This window comes from Macaca nemestrina, chromosome 5 (genome assembly GCF_043159975.1).
Source record: "Macaca nemestrina isolate mMacNem1 chromosome 5, mMacNem.hap1, whole genome shotgun sequence".
In the NCBI taxonomy this organism is placed as follows: Eukaryota; Metazoa; Chordata; class Mammalia; order Primates; family Cercopithecidae; genus Macaca; species Macaca nemestrina.
In genome coordinates, this window is record NC_092129.1 from 159,196,431 (window position 1) to 159,220,610 (window position 24,180).

Here is a 24,180-nt window from a genome sequence, read left to right on the forward strand (position 1 = left end):
AAAGAAGCAGTAATCGCTATTAGCTAGAAATGAGTTGCCAAGCTCTAGGGAAAACAGGCTGCATGCAAATATGCCTGAAGGAGCTGATAATACCAGGAATGGGGCCATTTTCTTCTATATGGCAGTGTTTTTTTTAACCTGGTGATCAAAAAATGAGGATCCTTGCTGGGTGTGTTTTCTTCTCAGCAGGATCAGCCAAGCTGTCTCTGAAGATCATGGTCCAAGAGATGTTCCTTTTTTGATATACATGGGTTTTGCTGGGTTTTTTTAATAGCTAAACGTACTTATTATTACAAATAGCATCAGCCTTCATTTAAGTGTAAAATGCTTTTTCTGTCTAATAAGGAAACAGTTGGTCCTGGTTTGACATGTAGTGTGCACCAAATGAAGGTCTACAAGTGTTCTAGACTTTGCCTTTTAAAATGAGTTATGACAACGTTAGTCAAAATCAACCCAACCCCTCATTAGACTTAAGCAAGTTTTATGCCCTGAATCATTTCTCTTCTAATTATCATGAGGCCAGCTGCTACTCCCTGCATTTATTTAATCCACCAGAAAAGGAGAAGAAATAGTTTCATTTTTCCCCAGGGCTAAAATGGTGTCAATTATCCAGAAGTTCCTACAATTGACTGTCCCAGTGAATGGAAATGCTATTAACATTTCTTCTTTGCTCTTCAAATGACTCAGCCAGACCCTTAAAAAAGCTTCAACGTACTTTGCTATCATTGCTTTGAAGAGGAATAAAAGAGAGGAAAGGGAGAGCAGTAATGTCAAATTACTTCATCTCTATGTATTTCTTCACCTGTGAAATGTGCATGGGTTTATTATTAGCACATTCCATTTGATAAAAGTCACATCTCTCTCAAATTGCAAGTCCTAGTTAGTAGAAAAGACCATTATTCCACATGAAGTCTTTTACATATGTTATCTCATTTTCTCTTCAAAACACCCTTGGTGACTTAGGTATGATCATCAATTTATTCATAAGAATAATTAGGGCTTAAAGAGAGCAGGTGACTTGGGTGAAGCCTGGATCACCCTGGCTGCAGAGCCAATGCTTTTGGTATCTTTCCCCGTACCAAGCATCAGAGAAGTTTCAGAAGACAGCTGGTACCCCCTCTCAAGATGGGTGTAGCTTGGTTAAAGAGAGAAGACATTCGGGAAAATAACTAAAATACAAGCAAGGCCCTGAATATGTTAATTCCCCCATCAGTAATTCAAAGTTTTGAGGTTCACAATGTGAGATCCCTCTGGCCGTGGTGCTCAGAAAATGCTTCTAGAAAACAGTTGGCTTTTGCATCAAATGATAGTAATGGATTGTAATCCATTGAGTAAAATAAGAATCCGTGAGTCCATACAATGACAATAAAGAGATAAATGAATGAATAAAAGGATTAGAAAAAGCTCTGTCTTTACAGTAGAAGAAATGATCGAGTTTAAAGAGTACCATTTTGCCATTATTATAAGAATAATTGATTTGGGCAGGAGTCATCAATGGATGCTAAAACTCCTGGGTTAAAGAAGCAAGATATTTGTACAGCCTCAAGGTACCTCCTTATCAACTACACATCAATTACAAAGGCAAAGATAGTAACTTTCCATAGGAGAAACTGGCCAACAACACTTTAACCAACTGATCAAAGTTAACATCACCAGTAATGGCACCAAGCAACTCCTTGAGCCTCTGATGCAATGCCTTGAGAAGGACAATATCACTTATGTGGTATCACTGCTAAAAATGCATAGTCTGACTCTTTCTCACAAGAAAACAGCAAACAAACCCAAATTAAGGGCCAGTGTACAAAACAACTGGCCTGAATTCCATTAAAATGTCAATGTCAAAGACAAAGAATCACCAAGAAACTGTCCCAGATTAAAGGACAGACTCATGACAAAACAGGGAGCATCTGATCCTGGTTTGGCTCCTGGAATGCGGGGAGGAGGGACAATACATGGAACGTTATCGGGACAATTGATGAAATTGGAGTAAGGTCTGTACCTGAGATAATAGTATTGTATTGATGTTACATTTCCTGATATTGATAATTAGACTATGATAGTCAATGAAATGTCAGCAAATGTCTGTGATTTTAGGAAATACACATTGAAGTATTTAAGAGTAAATTTGCATCACATCTGCAAATTACTCAGTGTGGGGGAGGAAATGTATATAAATACATATGTGCAAATTACTCTCATAGGATTTGGGAAAAAATAATGTGCGTGTGTGTGTATTTGGAGGAGGAATGACAAAGTAAAATGTGGCAGATGTCGATGAATGAATCTGGGTGAAGGGTAGATGAGAACTTTCTGTACTTTTCCTGCAACTTTTCTGTAAGCTTCAAATTATTTCAAAATCAAAATCTTTTTTGTAAAATTGACTTTCGAACTGCACATCCCAGGTACCCATATTTATAGTCCTTATCAATCTATGCTTTTTAATTACCTAAAAATTTCTGTCTTCGAAAAGATGCTAGTTTCTAGCTTCCTTAGCATTACCTAAACTTGCCTGGCTATTCCTGTCTTATGTATCTCCCTCTTTTTTGATAAAACTCCTTATTATTTAAATTATTATTAACAGCTAGGCTTATTAAACACCTACTACATACCAGGTCTTGTGTGTATTATCTCATTTGCACCTCACGAAAATCCTCTGAAATGTTAATCCTTTTATATAAATGAGAAAACTGGGATTCAGAGAAGTTAAATAATGTGCAGAATTTCAAACAGCTGTAGCTGTAGAACCCAAACTGAATGCAGATGTGTCTGACTCTGGATTCCACATTCTTATTGTCTCTGCTGTGTTGCTTTCCTTGGAAGATTAAGAAAGGTACCACTTTGACCGGACACAGTGGCTCACACCTGAAGTTCTCACACTTTGGGAGGCCGAGGCAGGAGGATCGCTTGAGCCCAGGAGTTTAAGACCAGCCTGACCAGCATAGCAACGCCTCGTCTTTACTAAAAATCAAAAAGATTAGCTGGGTGTGGAGGCACATGCCAGTAGTCCCAGCTACTCGGGAGGCTGAGGCAGGAGGATTGCTTGAGCCCAGGAGATTGAGGCTGCAGTGAGCTGTGATTGAGTCATTGCACTCCAGTCCTCCAGCCTAGGCAACAGAGCAAGACTCTGTCTCAAAAAAACAAAACAAAAACAGAAATAGGTACCACTTAAAATTTTACACTGTTATTTCTTACATCAAAAATTGTCTCCAATCTGCTTTATGTATAGTCACGTTATCTTCAATTGTTAAAAAATTTAAAAGCAGAGCTCAGTCTTAGGTTGTCTTTGGATATTGGACAACACGTAGTATCCTGCCAGTGCTGAGCGTATAATATATACTTAAAAATTATGTTGATTGATGGAGTCTTAGAAAACATGGAAAGAAAATTATCATATCACTTTCCAGAGATTCTGAAAATTAAGTCTCTTTTTTTCAAGTGAGTTAAAACTAAGTATTCATTATAGTAATCTGTGGTTTCTCAAGCACTTTGCCTTTTGTAAAGCACTTCGTCGTTTTCTCTGTGTTTTAAAGCAGAAATCCAGCCATCTACAGAGACGGTGGAAAGTCAGTCCACATGACCAAGTAGTCTTGTGATTGTTAGATTGGATGAACCTTTGATCTCAATTGAACCTTGCAATGCTTGCCTGTTAAAATGGGGAGGAATTACTTCTTTTACAGATACAGTCTGAGGCTGAGTTTAGGACTTGCCCAAGAGGCCAGTTAGAACACCTGGTCTTGGTTCTTCCATCGCCTTGCTGAGGAGTGAGGCTCTGTTGAGTTGGTCTACACTTTTTTTTCATGCATTCACATCAGTTGTCTTAGTCAAGCAGTGTATCACGCATGCATTCATCACTGGGCTGACAAACAGTGTTGACAACCGAGAAGCAAATATTAGCGTTGCTTTATTTTAAAGCAGCCATATTTTTTCAAGGCCAATGACATAAATATATTTACTTTTTAAAAAAGATTAGTCAACTGCTCTGTAATAGGTACCTTGTAACCATATAATAAGCAGACACCTATTTTTAGTATTCATCTTAAATAATCATTTTGCATAGCAGGCTATTTACATCTGGCCCACATGCCTCTTTCAGACAACTCAATTATACATCTGCTCTTGACCAAGATGTGGGGGAGCATAAACAGGATGGCATTGTTAGGGGAAAAAGAAAGGAAGAACCTAAATCTGGCATGAAGAAATGACTCAGAAAGTGCAATGAGGGCAGGTGTTACATCTTATGAAGCCTCACTGGGAGACAGGATCAAATCACGAAAGCAACTCTCAGCTGGTTGCTTACTGATTCAGCTTTTCCAAGTCCTGATTTCTTGGCACTTCCTCTTGCAGAAGGAATGATGACTTTTTCTAGAAATTGGTAGTGATTTTTTTTAAACAGCTTTATTGATGTACAATTCACATACCATAAAATTTACTCATCTTAAGTGGACAGTTTGAGTTTTAGTAAATTTATACATTTGTGCTACCATCACCATGATTTGGTTTTAGAACACTTCCACCACCCCCAAAAGTTTTCCCTGCTTCCTTGCCTGCTCCTGTCCCTGGCCTTAGGCAAACACTTAAATTGATTGTGGAATTTTTTACTTTTGCCAGCATGTCACCCCAGCTACAGCCAACTGATCTATGGGTCAATTGTCTTGTCTCAGAGGGTTTGGTCTCAGTCTAGCTTATGGAGATGGCATAGCTTTGTAACTGTGACAACTATGGGTTTCGAAGTTGACGTTTGGCCCCCATGAGAAATGCCTTGGTGAGAATTGAGATATCCTTACTCATGTCATTCAGAAATCACAGATGTCTCTCATATTTTCTATCAGTAAGGCTCTCTCAGAATTGCCTGTTTGTATTCTTAATTCGATAGAAGATTTGGTTAAATTTTTAAAAAAGGAAAACACCATAAGGGTTAAGACAGTAGCATCTAGCTATTGTATTTTTGTTGTTTTAATTTCATGATGTTTGATGTCCTGCAACTCAAGCAGGAACAGATGATCACGTGGTCTCTTGCTTCTCATAGAAAAGCCCTGGTCTCATCCTTGCAGGAGTTTTCTTTTGCTTCTGGCCAAACTGCCATATCTGAAAAATCAGAAATAAAAGGCACATTTAATGTGGACTGGTTGGTTTTCCTCTTATTATTCAAAGGAGCACATGGAATATGGGGTAGACTTGAGTATCCTTTTAAAGATAGCTTTGTTAAAAAGCTAATTTATAGCCCCCTCGGCATAGCTCTAAAAAAAGAATCCGATAGAAAAAGCAGGATACAAAATTTTGCATGCAATATGCTCAAATTATTATGCTTTATATGAGAAGGGAAGAGCTGGAGAAAATTTAACAGAACAAAATTCCCCCGGTGGTTGTTTTTGTATGGTACAAACAGTATGGTTCTTCTCTGCTCCCTACACTGCCTTCTTTCTACTTTTCTGTGTTTTCCTAATATGAGAGAGTGCTTTTGTGCTTGTAAAAACTAAAAATAACCTACTGAATCGTATTTTCTTTAATGAGTCTCAGTATTCTTAACTCTAACAATTAACTAGCATTCCTTCTAGCTGACTTTGCCCAGTTGCCTTACAGGTTAATCAATGCCTCCAGCACTTCTACTCTGAACAAGTGAGTTTGAAGATTCACACCTGGCAGATGTTGAAAGGAGGTCAGCCATTGGCCTGGCAATCAGGATTCTTACTTTAGCATACCTAGCCTTACCCGTCTCCTGGTGAAATTGTTGAAATCTGAAGAGAGAGGCTTGCTAACTCAAGCTAATCAAACACACATGAAAACATAAGCCAGAATGCCAGTTCATAAAAATATAGGGAGAAGTAGAACCATCACCTAGACCGGACGTTCCAAACATTTTCCCATCACTTTTATACTTCTACTGGGGGTACTACCATGAGCTGCACTTTAGGGCCTACTGCACAGGCCTGCTACATGACGGATGTCCTTCATCACCCATCCTCCAAGCAGCCCTCCAAGATTGATTCCTGTCCTTTATTCTTAGTAGACAGGTTATCTCCAAGCTCTCCAAGGAGCTGCAAATTCTTCCCCTGAACTGCAATCATATTCCACCCTTTATTTCTGGTCCAATCAGAGCCCGAGACCTGATGGGTGAGGGGAAATCCCTTGTTCTCTTTTTATCTGCTTCAGCCCCCTTCTATCTTCAGATTCAGTGTTCTTGTCCAAAAACCGCCTGCTGATTTGATGAGCTACCTTCTAATTTAAATAGACACAAGATGTTTGGGTCAGGCGGTTGCTCATAGCATCCACCAAAGCCCAGTGTACCTGTATCACAGCATTCATACAAGAACATATAAAATCTTATACTTACTATAATTTCAAAAGACCCTGATATGTGTTTAATTGGAACTTAACACTGCATAGTCAAGAGAGAAGGCAGTGGTTTTCATTGTATGAAGAAATCGGGAAGAGAAACAGCTGTGGCTTTCAGGGTTCTGCGCCTAGAGGCTCAGCTGGGAATGGTAGGATTTGTTCAACCCTTAGTAAAGGTGCTTGGGATTCCTTCCAGAAAGACCCTGTTGTGTTGTTCTCATTGGTTATAGAAATGGCAGGGCACGGGTGGCAACCTAGTATGACAGCCAGGGCCTCCTGCAACAAAGCCAAGTGAAGAGCAAACCATAGCAGCCTCACCGTTTGCCTAGGATTTGAGTCCTTTCTGGGATTTAATGCACAAAAATGAATGTTAGTTATGCTGGAATTTTCCAAAAGAACAGGTGAGACGTCAATAACTTAGAGACTGGAAACATTTTTCAAAGCCCTAGCCGCCCAGGCTGGAGTGCAATGGTGTGATCTCGGCTCACTGCAACCTCTGCCTCCCAGGTTCAAGCAATTCTCCTGCCTCAGCCTCCTGAGCAGCTGGGATTACAGGCACCCACCACCACGCCCAGCTAATTTTTTTGTACTTTTAGTGGAGACAGGGTTTCACTATGTTGGCCAATCTGGTCTCAAACTCCTGATCTCATGATCCACCTGCCTCGGCCTCCCAAAGTGCTGGGATCACAGGCGTGAGCCACCGCACCTGGCCTGAGTTGTGTTTTATGTGGGATTTCTTGCTTAATAGATATGGCATCTGGTGAACTGGTGAACACAGAGTATATATCGGGTATGTATCAGGTATAGTGCATGTTACCAGGAGTACAAGCCCAGCTCTAAATGTTTTGCAGACAAAAATATCGAACTTGTTACATAGCTCAGAACTCATAATAAGGACTTCATCAGGAAATCTAAATAGTTCTGATGTAATCAGAATTTATTATAAGCCTATACAATATTTCTTGGCAATCGTATATCTCCTCTGCAAGGCTGATAAATATAAACAATTACATAAATACAGTTATTACTCAACAGTTATATGATCTTGTTTATGAGCTCTGTCTCCCCTTCACTTCCATTTCTAGGCAACTCCAAATGTCTGCAATTTCAAAACAGAATTTTACATTATACGAATAATACACAAATACATTTTCTGTATAAAAATACAATACAGAAAAAATTAAAATGTTTCTGACTACCACTCAATCCCACCTCTCCATAGACTCTGTATACTTTCAGAACTTTTCTATTTGTGTTCGTAGTTTTATATAGTTTTGTTTTTAGCATTCCTGCTATCACACTCTGTTTCATTCTGCAATTTATCCTGAGGATCTTTCTATGTGGCCATGTTGTTTTTAACTGCTACATAATGTTCTCTCCCATAATTTTGAGTGTCAACCATTCCTGTAATGACTAACATTTATATCATTTCCTATTTTTCCATTACTATTAACATTGCCTGTGATGAATATCCCTGTATATGCCTCTTCATGCATTTGGGTATTTCCCTGGAAGAGCTATCAAAGAAGTGTCCCGTTAAAGGATTAGTATGTTTTGCAGCTTAAACAGATACTGCCAAATTGTTCTTCAAAAATTTAATTCCACTTTACATCCCTACCAGCAGTAATACTGCAATTCTACTGTAGTCCTTTCTTTAGGTTAAGGCTTTTGGTTCAGTGGAGCACCGGCTATTAAAATGCAGATTACTCTGGCAGGGGCAATGAAATCCTTCAAACCTGAAAATTTTAGAGGCAGTTTTGCTGAAAGCTGGGGACAGACCAGGTCTTTGGGACTTCTAGGAAGCCAGGGAACAACCTAAAGATATAAGGCGCTAAGAGGTAGGAGTGGACTGGTCAATAGAATGACAGTTGATAACGAAGAGGTGCAAGATCAGTTGCAACTGGAGAAGAGCTGGGGAAGCTGGAAGAATAGTAGCAAAGAACTACCACCCTTCCATCAGACTTGGGAGGTCTGGGGAAGGGAGTGTTTTGTATACTTTTGTCCCTAATACCTTCTACACTACCCTACCCCAACCTCCTCCTTTTATTTCGTCCAGAGCCAGACTTTGTGTGTGTGCATGCTTGTTTTATGACTCTCCTTAGGCCATGTGTCACCTTTTAGGGGAACTGATGTCAAGACAGAGAGATCTCAGCCTAAACCAGCTCTGGGCCAAATTCTTTCCTGATAGATAATGATCATTTCTAAGACAACAAAGGCAAAACAAAACAAAACTGCTCACCCCAGTCACATTCCTAGTGGCCGCAGTTCCAAATGTAAATTTAGTGAAAAGTTTCTTGATTATTTATTTATTTTGAGATAGAGTCTCACACTGTCACCAGGCTGAAGTGCAGTGGCGTGGTCTTGTCTCACGGCAGCCGCCACCTCCCAGGTTCAAGCGATTCTGCTGCCTCAGCCTCTGTAATCTCAATAGCTGGGATTACAGGCAACCAGTCACCACGCCCCCCGGCTAATTTTTGTATTTTCAGTAGAGACGGGGGGGGGGGGGGGGGGGGGCGGGGGGGGCGGGCGGGGTGGTTCCACCATGTTGGTCAGGCTGGTCTCGAACTCCTGACCTCAGATGATCCACCCACCTCGGCCTCCCAAAGTGCTGGGATTACAAGCATGAGCCACTGTGCCCAACCATAAATTTAATGAAAAGTTTCTGAGCATTATTCCCCCTCCCAAAGCATTTGACAATCTTAGGATCCTGGACAGACATTTGTTCTGATTTTGAGAACCTTGTTCACCTGTTACAAAAAATGAGGAAGAAGGAAAATTATTTTACAATCTGGTACATATGTTTTACTCTCCAGTGTTTAATTCATTTAGTGAAAGAGTTGGAATTGATTAATTGTAGCAGATTATTTTAACAGAAGTCTTAAATTTGCAATGAACTTGGTATTTTTCTTTTCTTTCCTCTTTTTTCTGCCTATCACTAGTGCAACTGATTGTTCAATCAAAACTCTGAAGTCAGTGGCTCCCAAACACTGATGAACATCAGAATCACCTGGGGACTTTACACACCTCCCCATACCCAGGTGATACCCCATATTAATTAAACAGTGCCTGGGGATAGGAGCCAGCCATCAGTAATTTAAACTACAGTGATCCAATGGATAAGGGGGGGAAAATTGGCTTGAAAAATATAATTTCTAGGAGGTATGAGATAACTATACAGTTAAATATTTCAAATACTCTAAGTTTTTTCCTTTGATCAAAGAGTGTCTGTGATACAATAGATATATTGAACAATAATTTACAAAATAAGATAGAATACTAAAATTTGCCAAATTGAGACATTAAGGTGGGTGCTTGGTTGTCAAATTGAGTACAGAAAGAACAGAAATATCAAGAAAGCACTATAGTTTATTAGAAGTTTGCATGGTATACAGTGATACCACAGGCATGCTTTATGAACCTAAGAAAGGTCCCCTCAAAGAAATGTAGACAGATTTCTTAGTAACCAGCAGAGAGCACGGAGGAGAACCTCATTAAGGATTTAAAGGAATTGTTAAATATAGTGAACCCCAAGCTTCTCTTTGAAGAATCAGTATGTCAGTGTGTTCAGCTCTCTTATTCTTTGATTCTCCATTTTAAAGTTTAACCTTCTGGTTGTCTTTCTCTCCTTGCTCCTAGTTTCAGTAAATAGCTTTACCACCAGTCCTAATCAGTAGTTCACATTTGTTCCCCTGGTCACCTGCTCCGTCCTGACTCATCCTGGTCACCTGTTTGACTTGAGTCACACCTGGTCACCTGCTCTGACCTAAGTCACCTTTAGTTACCTGTTTCTAACCATCCCTCCTGCCAAACTACCCACCCCACCACTCTGGCTCATACCCTTACTCTCTTTAAAACAGTCAATCAGAATTGGCTTAGACTGTGCAGTCCAACCCTAGCCAATAGGGGAATGACACAGCAGTAGGGCCCTGCATCAGGAATAAGAACTCCTGCCCCTCCCCTGTCCAGGTGTGCTCTCACCATTACTCCATTCGCAAGTTGCACCCTTCTATAGAAGTAAAAATTGCCTTGCTGAGAAAATTAAATTTATGTTCAAATGCTATTTCCTTGTGGTATCAAAAAATTATTTATAACAGAATTAGGAGTTTTTTGAGCCTTGAGGCTGGGGAGAAGTAACCAGAGAGAACCTTATCTGCACCTGCATTTTGTCTAACCATTTGTGCCCTACTTATTACTTTTACTGCTCATACTTCTTCATTATTTCTAAAATTCTGGAGAATGCCCTAAAATGTAAGCTGCTCCTCCCCAGCTAGTGTGGGATTTGCATCTCACCTGGATGAAAGAGCAACCAATTGCCAGACCTGTAGCCAAGTGAGTCAGCACCTGTACCTCGCAAGAATGCATACAAACTCCAGGGCTGCTCTCTCCTGGAGAGGGAGGGAGGGGATTTAAAAACCTGCAGTAGCATGGGGGAGGGGTCTGTTTGTCCTTCTGTCTCTGGGGAAGTAACTCGCTCAAACTGCCTTCCTTCCTGAGCTGCTTCGCTCAGCTTTGAGGAAGGTCTGGTGAAATTGGTCTTTCCATTACATCTGGATGTACTACCAGAGAGTTCTGCCGCTGTTGTTTTTTAGCTTTTCTTTCTTTTTCATTGAGTCTTTAAAGGGCAGTTGTCGACACTCTGCAAACATACCGATTTGGTGTCTGCCCACTTTGGAGTCCTCAATCTGGGCCGTAACTATTTCCCCTTTTTCCTGCTGGCCTGTCCCCCTCTCTGGATTGAAGTCACCTGCTAAGACAATGGTATGTGCTTTGACTCCTGATCTAAAAGGAATAGAATTACCTAACAGTTCCAGGGGCATCCTTTGGGGGAACTAGCCCTGGGCTTCTGTTCAGCTGAAGTTGTGTTTTGACAATGCTTCTTGGTCTGTTGTGGTAAGTCCTCACAAAAGCCAAGCAAACGACTGAAATACAGGTTGTGCGCTTTCTGCTGTATTTTCCTCTTACCTTCCCCTGGCCCTTGTGTTCTTATCTAACCTAGATTATCACTTCTTTTGTGAGCACTCCCTTTACCCTTCTTACTTTGCACTGTCATAGTAGTGGCACAATCTTACCTTTCAGAATATTCTTAAAGATAGAAAGGGAGAGCTAGTTTAGTAAGTTCATCACTAAAGAAACCTAGTGTTTTAGCCTTGTGACCCCTAGGTGTAGAATTCCGCCTTAAGACTTGACTGTGTTTTCAGTTCGATGCATGATTTATCTGAAACTTTGACTTGGCCTATTTGTGTGTTTTTATTGTCGAATGGAGGTTAATGTTGCAACAGTTTTCATGTTTTTGAGGGTGTGGTTGAACCTTGTTTAAAAAAAAAATCTTGAAGGAAACCTAGAGTGATGGGCAGTTTTGTAGTTTTGTATAATTTATATTTACTTTTTTTTTTTTAGACAGAGTTTTGCTCTTTTTGCCCAGGCTGGAGTGTAGTAGGGCGATCTCGGCTCACCGCAACCTTCGCCTTCCGGGTTCAAGCCATTCTCCTGCCTCAGCCTCCCGAGTAGTTAGGATTACAGGCATGCGCCACCACGCCCGGCTAATTTTGTATTTTTAGTAGAGACGGGGTTTCACCAGGTTGGCCAGGCTGGTCTTGAACTCCTGACCTCAGGTGATCCACCCGCCTCGGCCTCCCAAAGTGCTGGGATTACAGGCGTGAGCTGCTGCGCCCCGGCTATATTTATTTTCATCTAGGTAGATAGGTATCTTTTTTATTCTTTTGAGAGTTGAGCCCTTTGTCTTCAGGACACTCCATAATAAAGAACCTCACAAGCACTTAACAGTCTCATGGCTTACTTTACAGCCTTTATCATTATTGACAAGCTTAGTGCATCTTCTGTCTGAACCTGCCTGTAAATTGTCATGATCTTTCCACTGTCTTCTAGGACTACCGACCAGACTCCCGGAAATCATGTTGGTAGGATCCCAGTCTTTTTCGCCTGGAGGGCCCAATGGGATCATTAGAAGCCAGTCCTTTGCGGGTTTCAGCGGCCTCCAGGAAAGGCGATCCAGGCAAGTACTGTGTGGTTCTCTCCCGGGGTGCAGCTTGCCAAGGAAGTGAACTTTGATGTTGTGAGGAGGGTCTGTGTGCATTCGGCCTCATCATCCTCCCCCTGCGCCCGCACCCACTATTTTAATCTTTTTTATGGAAAGGATGTACCAAAAATTAAGTGCTATAGTTTATTTTCTATCATTTAGAATTCCTCCTGCAAGGATGATGGCTAAGGATTTAGGACAAACCAGTGATATATGCATAGACCTCTCACTACCCCTACTTCCACCCCTTTTTGAAGCGCATTTTCCATTGCACTCAGACTTTGGAGACTATGTGTGCTATGAAGTCGTGCAGTGGATAATGACTATGCCTCTGCAGATTGACTCTGGGGAGCAGGTGTCATTCAGACAGGATTGCCAAAGTGAGTCTTTCTAGTTTTGTGAATCTCCTCTCATCTGAACCAGGACTTAGGGGAACTCAAGAAAGAAAGAACAGATAGTGAATAAGCAACATGTAACCAAGTTTATCTTCAGTTTTTCTGTTGTCATAAAAGTCTTTGCCCTCTGAGGGTCCCCATGTGCTTTGTTTGACCTGTATTGTCCCAGTTGTGCACACGGTGATGGCGGGGATTATAACGAATAACTAACCTGGGAGGGGTGCAGTAGGCAGCTTCCGGCCTCGGAGATCTCAGCTTTCCTGCTGATAACTGGGTCAGTGAGTGGCCTAGCCTCTGCATCTCCTAATCAGATCGGTACTCTGGTTTTAAGTTATCAGATATCCATCTTACCGCTGCAAGCTGTATCCCTGACACTACTAGAGATGTTGAAATTTTATAAGTTATACCTAGTCAGTAATTTACTTCCTAAAAATAAAGCTTAAAAAAAAGCTACATGTATTTTAATGTCATATAGAATTAGCTATTTGTCATGCTTATGGTCCCTTATCAAAAAGGATTTATTCACATCCTCATTGAATTTCATAGACACTTGTACCTAAAATTGCATAGTACATGTATTTTTTTAGTTAGATTATATCCTTCTGCCTGTTCATTATGTCCACCTGGAGCTCTTTGCCCTTAACTTCCTATGATGTTTTAGAAAAGCAATACATTTTCACTCAGAATACACATTCCCTGAAGCCAGACTTTGACTCTAGGTAGCCTCTGCCCAACAAAGCTTTCTGGTTTCAGCAGTTAACAAATCTAATACTAAGAAACTAAATGCAGGATGGCTCAGATCTGGGAACATTACCTTCTGCAAAGGACACTAATGTGAACACAAGATGATTACAAAGACATTTATTGGTCAGGCGCAGTGGCTCATGCCTGTAATCCCAGCACTTTGAGAGTCTAATGCTGGAGATTGCTGGAAGCCAAGAGATCAAGACCAGTCTGGGCAACATAGCAAGACCCCATCTCTACAAAAAAAAAAGTTTTTAAAAACAGAGGCCACAGCAGGAGGATTGCCTGAAGCCAGATTCTATCTCTACAAAATAATAATAATAATAATTAGCCAGGCATGCTGGTGCATGCCTGTGGTCCCAGTTCCTCGGGAGGCTGAGGCAGGAGGATCACTCAAGCCCAGGAGTTCAAGGCTGCAGTGAGCTATGATCACACCACTGCACTTTACCCTGGACACCAAAGTGAGACCCCCTCTCTTTAAAAACAACAACAAACTATTCAGCTGGGTGTGGTGGTACATGCTACTTGGGAGGCTGAGGATCGCTTGAGCTCATGAGCCCGGGAGTTCAAGGCTGCAGTGAGCTATGATCACACTACCACACTCCAGCCTGGATGACAGAGGAAGACTGTCTCTAAAACAAATAAGTAAATAATAGAAGACATTTTTCTTTGGTCAAATCCTTTTGGAAGCCCAATCCTCACAATTTCTTCTGTTCTTTTTTTCTTTCCATAGGTGTAACTCCTTCATTGAAAATTCCTCCGCTCTCAAGAAGCCTCAGGCCAAACTGAAGAAAATGCACAATTTAGGCCACAAAAACAACAATCCCCCCAAAGAGCCTCAGCCTAAAAGGGTGGAAGAAGTCTACAGGGCCTTGAAAAATGGACTTGAGTAAGAACTTGAACCTGATAATGTACTTTAAGGAAAGACCCAAGGGGTCAGAGAAAAGCTGGTCTTATGAGATCATTTTTTAGATGTATATTTTGGTAGGACGTATTTTATTCTTGCACCACAATTAGGGAAGCCTGACGTAAGTCCCAAAGATGGGAAATATGTTGGTATTCCACATCATATTCATAACATTGATGGAGACCTGGAACCCTGTGCAGTATTGAGTTTCACTTAAACAATGATGGACAGACATATCCATTCTAGAGATTGCTGAAGGAGGGTTCTGAAACCTCCCTGATATCTTACAGGGATTGTGAACCCAGAATAAGACTTCCCTACTGTGCAGTGGGACATTCACTATTTGTTCTATTTGACTAGATAGAATTCTGTGAGGCCAGAGCCAGGGCTGACTCTGCAGACATCTTGCCCCTTGCCTCCCACATTGGTTTTTCTTTTCTCGACTTTCAGCCTTTTTCTCCTTTTCTACTTTCCCAGCTGGATAGTATCCAGTGCCACTGCTAGAGCTTTCCAAATGTTGAAAGATTGGGAAAATACAAAGCCTCCTCCCCAACTACAGAGCAAGGTTCAATTCTTAATCCCCTTTGAGAAGGAAAAGTCAGCAACAGCACCAGATTCCACTTAACAGGCGCAGAGATTACGATTACATCTTGTCTTATCTTTGCAGTGAATATCTGGAGGTTCACCAGACGGAGCTGGACAAGTTGACAGCTCAGTTAAAAGATATGAAAAGAAACTCTCGCCTGGTAGGTACTATCCAGTCATTAGGATGTTAACACTGTTCTTTTTAGCCAAATACCTTATTTTACTCGATGGGGCTGGGGAGGAATGTTTAAGAAGAGGAGATCCAAGGGGCAGAGTACTATCTGCATCCCCCAGTATGTCTTAGAAGGAAAAAGAAGGGTATGTTTTCTTCTTAATGTGTTCTACTTAATACTTTTCAATATTTTCCAAGCATGTTTATGAGATCATTTTTTAAATGTCTATCTTCATGAAACTTTATAATCAGGAAAAAAAATTTTAATGTTCTCTACCACCCTCCCAAATAATATAACAAAATGAGAAGTTGAAGTTTTCCTAGCATATTGTTAGTACATACAGAATTTGGGTCCAGGCACAGTAGCTTATGCCTGTTATCCCAACACTTTGGGAAGCCAAGGTGGGAGGAACGCTTGAGGCCAGGAGTTCGAGCCCAGCCTGGGCAATAAAGTGAGACCCTGTCTCTGTTTTTAAAAAATATAAAAAATTAATATAAAGAATTTGGAATCTAGAACTTTTACTTTGTCTCCAATTTTTTAAAATATAATCAGTAAAATCAGGGAGGGAAAAGAGGCTGAAAGGTGTAACCACTATGAGAAGTTAGAGTTCTTAGACCAGATCAAGTACATGTTATGTTGCAAATTTCTTCTATTCTAATGAATCTGTGAGGACTTGTGTGATTGAAGAGGTGGTTCTAATGTCTACACTATTTTAAATGGTTTTGTTCAGCTCTAGATACTATACCTTACTGTTTCAAGAAATCAGCCCAAGAAAACTCAACGTATTCCTAGGGGGTGCAACTAGACACTCATAGCTGCTATCTTTTTCTTTTGTAGGAAATGTGCTCAAATGTATACTGTTGTCCTTTTCAAAGGCTTAGAGATTCAAGGCTTTATCAATGTTAACAATTTTTATGTTCTACTGATGTTAGGATATAAATTGCCTGCATCTGTGTGGAACCCCTTGTGTCAGGGCTTTCAGAGCTGGTGAATGCCCTTGACTATCCTCAGTGGCTGCAAATGTCCCTCCTGGAAAACAACGGTGAACAAACGCAGGGGCTTCTGCCAAGACCTCCTGTTCCTTAAAAATCCTTCAATTGGAGGATACAAGGATAGTGCACTGATTATACTATGATACTGTGAGCACACAGGAAATGAGCTGGCTTTAAAAACCATTTGAGAAAAGCTTATCACAGTCTCAGGGACTCTTCTTAAGGCCGGACGTGGTGACTCACGCCTGTAATCCCCAGCACTTTGGGAGGCCGAGGCGGGTGGATCACCCGAGGTCAGGAATTCAAGACCAGCCTGGCCAACATGGCGAGACCCTGTCTCTACTAAAAATACAAAAATTAGCTGGGCATGGTGGCAGGCACTGTAATCCCAGCTACTCGAGAGGCTGAGGTGGGAGAATCACTTGAACCAGAGAGGCGGAGGTTGTGGTGAGCCGAGATCACGCCACTGCACTCCAGCCTGGGCAACAAGAGCGAAACTCTGTCTCAAAAAAAAAAAAAAGAGAACTCTTCTTAAATATCAATTTTATTTGCTTAGACAGCGAGGCAAGTATTTTTTAACACATACGCCACTTCTATGTTTTATATTCATACCATTTATTTTAAATTTTTTTTAATGACCGTGAATTTCTATGCCCCTCAATAGGTAGGATAGGAGAGCTCAAAGCAAGTGAAAACTTTAAAGATCGCAAGGGGCAGGGAGGACTGCATGCAATGCTAGAAACAGAGTGTAAATAAATGTCAGCTCTTAAATGTACTCTTACTGGTATTTAAAATAACCCAAGGTTTTATTCTTTTAAAGCAAATGTAAAATATCCAGTCGAATTTTGTAGAGCTGATTATTATTTCCACAGATAATGTGGAAATGTGTGCTAAATCATTCTGTTAAGATGGGTAACCTTTTGGAGGATGATGTTTAAATGCAGATATTCCTTTTTTTATTGTAGGGTGTGCTGTATGAACTAGACAAGGTAAGTTGCCATTCTGTGTTGGGGTGCTAATAAGAAAAAAATTCTGCATCCTTGCTGGGCGCGGTGGCTCACACCTGTAATCCCAGCACTTTGGGAGGCCAAGGTGGGTGGATTGCTTGAGCCTAGGAGTCCGAGACCTGCCTGGGCAATGTGGCAAAATCCCATCTCTACCAAAAAATGAAATATAAAACATTATCCAGGCATGGTGGTGTGTGCCTGTGGTCCCAGCTACCCAGGAGGCTGAGGTGGGAGGATCACCTGAAGCCAGGAGGTCAAGGCTGCAGTGAGCCATGATTGCACCCACTGCACTCCAAGAGCCTGGGTGAGAGAGCAAAACCCTGTCTCAAAATATAAAATAGAACTCTGCATCCTTGAGAAGTCAATGGCAGACCTTGTTAGGGACAGTAAAATCCTAGAGAACTGATAGTTTTTCGAATCCTGGAAAAATGCATACTCTTGTTTAATGAGGATAATACAAGTACTGTGATCTATAGATTAAATAAAGTGTTTAAGGTCACGTCCATAAAAATGCCACTGGGTTGTAGTGTTTTGATAAGTTTGTGTTTTGATAAGTTTAAGAACTTCCCAAGCGTTTGGAGGCCTTTACCTGTGTTGTCTCTGAATATAAATTACTATACTTCATCACATCTAAGTCATCGTTGATTAGAAAATGAACCATTATTTCATGTGCCATGAAGAGAAAAAAAGGATTCCAGTTAAAATCTGACAGTTGTTTCATTTCACCTAAAATTTGTATTTTATAGTTATCAAGAAAACTGTTAGGTCTATTTAGACACAGATTTTTTTCTTTCTTTTTTAAAAAATTTATATATGATGCTGCTCCATGCCTTCCTATGTGCACAATAATTTTATTTCAATGCTGAATCATAGTGTATTCTTTTTGAAGACATTTTAAAAGGCGATTAAATTAAATGCATATAATAATTACAACTCAAAGAGATGACACATGAACAACTATGATTATCTTTGAGCTTGTACAGACAGCCGTCTGCCAGTAGCAATTGTAAAATGCACCCCAATTTCAGAGACACTAAAATGTGAATGGGAAAAAAAAACAATCTTAGAAGATAAAATATATTATTATGAAGAAATTTAAATATACTCCCATATGATACTATTCTGTCAGAACCTAATGACTTCCATCGGATTGGCCTTTCTCCTTGTTAAACACAAGGATTCCGATAACTAATTCAAGTTCACATCTCAGAATATTTATTCAATATTACAAAAATAAATTTCCAGGGCCAAGCACAGTGGCTCATGTCTGTAATCTCAGCACTTTGGGAGGCTAAGGTGGGTGGATCACCTGAGGTCAGAAGTTCAAGACCTGCCTGGTCAACATGGAGAAACCCCGTCTCTACTAAATATACAAAAATTAGGCAGGTGTGGTGGCGGGTGCCTGTAATGCCAGCTACTCAAGAGGCTGAGGCAGGAGAATCGCTTGAACCCAGGAGGCAGAGGTTGCGGTGAGCCGAGATCGCGCCATTATGCTCTAGCCTGGGCAACAAGAATGAAACTTTGTCTCAAAAAAAAAAAAAATCCAAATTGGTATTAGTGAATCTCTAAAATAGCATCAAAGATAGGAGGAAAGGGGAAGGAAAGGAGAAATATATTGGATTTTCTAGTACTTTTGAGTATGATATAATAAAGATATTCTCACAAGCCTGAGTCAAATGAACTATAAATGACTGTACTTTTTCAAACTTCTTTTAATTCCAGCAAATTAAAACAATTGAAAGATACATGAGACGCCTGGAGTTTCACATTAGTAAGGTAATTGAAGTTCCTGTTCTCATTGCCTGTTTTTCAGTTCTATTGCTAATCAAGTACACCTTTGGTCTGATCGTAGTATCTAGTGCATGGAGAACTTCCTATCCAATTGACTCTCAAGCTGACTAGCAATTAAGTCCTCAAATGGGCACTAAAGATGGAGGAACAATAAGAATGGAAGGCCTGATGACCCGGCACAGTTTTGGCTCTACCTCAGTTCCACAAACATTTATTAAGTGCTAAGTAACAGGCACAGTGCCCGGTGGAGGACTTCCAGCCTCAGTGTAGTGTGCTTAAACTATCAATCAAACTAGCCCTACAAAAAACTTCATGTTTGCCTGACTTTACACTCTGGTTCCACATAACACTTGGTACCCCATAAACTTCTTCATGAAGGCCTTGTAACTACCAAAAGATCGCTGTCTCAGCGCCTCCCTCAATCTCTCTCAAGCCCTTGGTTCTTTCCACTCTCCCTCATATAGCATGGTTTTCAGGTGCCGTGTTATCCCCTCTGCCCTGGATGTGCACTAGCTTGCCAGTGTCCCACACACTCAGCCCTGAACCCTATAGTTCACTGGTGGTACAATGAGGCTATCACCCCCTTGTTCTGGGCACTGTCAGGAGTTACTGGTGCCAGCTAGAAAACATCTACCTTTAGAGGCAGCTAAATCACACAATTACCAATTCCTGTTTGTCTATATCCATCAGCCTCTCTTCCAAGTGGGAAGCCTGGGAATTTTAGCAGATCTCTCTAAGAGTCAGAAGCCCTAGGTTCTAGTCCCAGCTCTGCCACATACTCACTTGCTATGTCATCTGTGTGAATCTTGGCTTTCCGCTCTGTGAAGTGGCGCTGGGGAGGTGCACAGATTTGATCTCCATGATCCTAAGAATCCTTTCCCATTTAAAATTCTAGGACGATTTGTATGTGTGAATACACATGTATATGCTACTACCTTTGTACATTCTTGCTTTGAAAGATATTTACTACCTAGGCAAATCTGAAATTGCTCCTATTTCTGCTAAACTCAATAAATAAAACAATGACATCCATCAGAAGGTATTTATGTGGCAGGCAAGCTTTGACCTATTATTGTTTAATTCAAAAAACAGCAAGAAAACTATCAGTATGAAGTAAGGGTATATTTATCAATGTTGTATCCATGCTCGTTAGATAGAACAATCCTAATGGTTTTCAAAGGTCAATGGTACTCTTTCTGTTTGCAACATCTTATATCCAGATGCCTAACAAATGATATGTAATTGAATGATTCAATTAATCAGTTTATTTAATGAGCCATTGCTGACTCATAGGTAAGATAAATGCTTGCCTACAAATGGCTTTCTGCTAAGGTGACTACATAGGTATACTTCATCCAAAAGTTTAATTCTATTTGGCTAGGATAGGTTGATATTTAAGCAAAAACAAAGAATAAACTTTCTCGCTACACAAAGTAATAGATTAAGTCATTATGGCTATACCGATGGTCCTGTGAGCACTGTCTCCTTATTGAAAGGATAACAAGCTCAGAAACTTTGGCATACCCACTAGTAGGGAAAAGGGCTGCAGGGGCAGTTCCCCCAAAAGACCACATGGGTGACATAGCCTGACCTGCATTGGAAGAGATATTAGCACTTGGGTTTCTAAAAGTTTTGTGGGGATCTCCCACATCAGAACAATTTGCAATGTTTACTTAAAATTTCAGATTCCTGGCCCAGCCCTAACCTACGGAATCAGCACCTCAGAGTGGGGCCTGGGCATCAGCATTTTAACAAGCTCACCAGATGAGGCTTAGCTTTAAAGTATGGAAACCACACTCTATGCCAACCATCAAACAAAAGATGTCATCAGCAGATAGGACACTCCTTGAGTCTTATATCTCCCTCTTAATCAGAGATAAATCCATTGACCCTGAAGATTAAAGATGATTCTTTTCAGTTTCATCATTCTTCTCAGGGGAGTTGAGTGCATTGTTGAAGTAAATAGCAACAAAGAATCCTTTAATCAAGAGAATAATTTTTAGTCTCTTAATGTTTGCATTCTAAGCTAAGTGTCATTGATATCTGTGTAGAGAAAGCAATTATGGAAAATTGTACTCCTCAGACAGGTTATAGTAATGCTTTTTAGTAAGCAGCCAAAAGTTTGCCTTCAGAACAAAAGGGGACTCTTAAACTCTGAAATCTAGTATATGCATCTCCACCTTCTGGATCTATAGTTAAGCTTCCTTTTTGAAGAAACAAAGTTCATACTGAACTGAAAATTCAAACAGTGCTAGGTAAGTATGCCTCCCCAAAGCAATAGGTTTTATTTGCATTTGACAATGCCTGATGGTATTGTTGTTTGTTATCCGTCTGAAAATTATTGTAGTTAACTGCAGTCAATTAAAGATAGTACCAGACTTGTAGAGATAAATATCATTAGGAATAACTTTAGAACAGGTTTTTTTTTTTTTTTTTCCAGCTAAGCACAGTGATGTGCACCTGTAGTCTCAGCTACTTGAGAGGTTGAGACAAGAGGATCACTTGAGCCCAGCAGTTAGAAACCAGCCTGAGCAACATAGCAAGACCTCATCTAAAAAAAAAAAAAAAACATTTTTTTCAACCCTAGCACTGCTGGCATTTGCAGATAATTCTCTCCTGCAGGAGCTGTCCTCTGCATATAGGATGTTTAGCAGCAGGCCTGGCCTCTACCCACTAGATGCCAGTAGACCCCTGGGGGTCAAAATTGCCTTGGGTTGATTGAGAATCACCTCCTTAGAAGAATTAGCTGATTATCAGGCTTATATGAGTATAAAATCAATAGTCATTTGAAAAGGGTATATTATTATTATTTAGAAGCATAAGTGTAGATGTGTAGCAAAAGAAAAGTTCATTTATATTGCTTCCATTTTTTTTTGTAATTGTCATATAATTTACATGAAAAAGAGTTCAGTTCTTAAGTGTTCAGTTTGATATATTTTGACAATTGTGTTTTACCCTAATTTTAAGAATAACTTTTTCTGTTTACAGTTGAGCCAAGACTTTACAAAAATTATCTTCACAAAAATTATCTTCACTATATATCCCCAAGTTACCTTATGAAATACTAAATCCGGATATGTAATTATCAGGATTACAAATCCTAATATTGTGACACTACCTCTTAAAGTGATATTAGCCTAGGATACTACAAAGTTTTCACCTTGGTATGAAATTGTATAAACTCTTTCAGTGTTTGTTCTATAAACAGAAGGCTCTCATCTTCCTTATTTAATACTTACAGTCTTATTTAATACTTACTTATTTTTATTATTTAATACTTATTTAATAATTTAATACTTACAGAAGGCTCTCATCTTTCTTATTTAGTACTTACAGTCCACCCATGGACCCACAAAGTCACCTAGGAGTCATTTTAAACAATTCCAATGATGGCCTCAAACAATGCAAGAGAGGCGTTTCCCTTTTGCATAATTTGAAAACAGGATTAGAGCAAAATCTGTTTTGAGACAAAATGTATCACAGTGGCTAAAATAAAAGTGATCGGTCCCTATCTAAAAGGATAATACTTCTACAGGATTCTCTTTGTAGAGGTCAGAAATATAAAGTACGTTAATCATGTAACAATGATCTATGTATTTTCTTTCAAGCCTGACATTTATTTCTGTTTCCTGTTTTGATTCTGGCAGGTAGATGAACTCTATGAAGCTTATTGTATCCAGCGACGCCTCCAGGATGGTGCCAGCAAAATGAAGCAAGCCTTTGCAACATCCCCTGCCAGCAAAGCTGCCCGGGAGAGTCTGTCAGAGATCAATCGGAGCTACAAGGAGTACACAGAGGTATAACCCACTAACCTGCTTAAGTTGCCGAATCCCATCTGGCCTGGTGTGAATTGTTGGTAATTGCCAAGAACAAGGCAAACAGCAACCCACAACCTCATTCCACCCTCTAGAAAGAGGTTCCACTGTTAGCCTCAAAAGTATGCAAGAAAGGCAATCGGTGGAATTGCTTAAAATGAATGAATAAGCTGGGAGTGGTGGCACATGCCTATAGTCCTAGTTACTCAAGAGGCTGAGGCAAGAGCATTGCTTGACCCCAGGAGTTCGAGGCTGCAGTGAGTTACGATCGCACCACTGCACTCCAGCCTGGGTGACAGAGTGAGACCGCATCTCTAAAGTAAAATAAAATGAATGTGTAAGCCACATTGCCCTGATTTGTGTCCTTGAAACACACTTCTAAATATTCTAGTGTAAATCGAGCCGAGTTTTATCCCTGGAAGTGGAGCAGACCCTATGGTTCAGATAGCTACACTGGATGTCAGTGTTGGGTATCAGTAACACTCTGCCTACCATGTTTTTTTTTATTGTGAGAAATTTTTATCATAAAGGAGCCAAGATTAAGAACCGTGAACACAAGTGTGCTTTCCTGGTTTCCAGCTCTCTGGAAGAGGTAGAGAGGTCTTCACTCCTCCTGGGATCACCTAATACCAATGTCTTTGATGAAATGACTAAATTATTAAAGCAGCACTCCTCACTATCCCATGAGTCTTTGTTCAGAGATCAGATTTCATGAATGAAGTCATCAGCCTGTAGAGGGTCTGTTGGACAATTCCCAGAGCTGAGCATCTGTCTCAGCCCTGGAATCAGAGGGACAGCTTGGATGACTGTCAGTAGGATCCCTTTGTGTGTACACTCCCACGTTGCCTCTTGTCTAAACCAAGTTTGTCTCTTTATTTCACTTAAAGCAGGGCTTCTTTACCTAACTTCCTCCTTTAGAATTATTTATTTATTTATTTATTCATTCATTCATTTATTTATTTTTGAGAGATGGAGTCTTGCTCTGTCGCACAGGCTGGAGTACAATGGTGCGATCTTGGTTCACTGCAACCTCTGCCTCCCGGGTTCAAGTGATTCTCCTGCCTCAGCTTCCCAGCTAGCTCTCCTGCCTCAGCTTCCCAAGTAGCTGGGACTACAGGCGTGTGCCATCACACCTGGTTAATTTTTGTATTTTTAGTAGAGATGGGGTTTTACTATATGTTGGCCAGGCTGGTCTCGAACTCCTGACCTCAGGTGGTCCGCCCGCCTCAGCCTCCCAAAGTGCTGGGATTACAGGCATGAGCCACCGAGCCTGGCCTAGAATAATGTTTTTTAAATGCATAAAATAAAATACATAGGAATTGAAAAGAAGAAAATATATTGAAATATAGTTATTTCAATATCATCAGTACAGTTTTCAAAATATTTCAAAAGCCCAATGTG

The 24,180-nt window shown here is 40.4% G+C and overlaps 1 protein-coding gene across 10 annotated transcripts in view; it reads left to right on the forward strand.

Moving 5' to 3' along the window:
• Nucleotides 1-24,180, forward strand: part of RIPOR2 (RHO family interacting cell polarization regulator 2) — a 248,951-nt gene that overhangs the window by 163,134 nt on the left and 61,637 nt on the right. For 8 of the 10 annotated variants that reach the window (XM_071097513.1, XM_071097512.1, XM_071097517.1 and 5 more), the window contains 6 exons: nucleotides 12,220-12,346; nucleotides 14,243-14,398; nucleotides 15,084-15,162; nucleotides 17,132-17,155; nucleotides 18,896-18,949; nucleotides 22,612-22,761. In XM_071097513.1, the coding sequence (XP_070953614.1) occupies nucleotides 12,220-12,346; nucleotides 14,243-14,398; nucleotides 15,084-15,162; nucleotides 17,132-17,155; nucleotides 18,896-18,949; nucleotides 22,612-22,761 (590 nt within the window). Of the gene's footprint in view, nucleotides 1-10,769; nucleotides 11,092-12,219; nucleotides 12,347-14,242; nucleotides 14,399-15,083; nucleotides 15,163-17,131; nucleotides 17,156-18,895; nucleotides 18,950-22,611; nucleotides 22,762-24,180 lie in introns of those variants that run through there. The other 2 variants (XM_011742699.3, XM_011742700.3) reach the window with 1 other exon arrangement.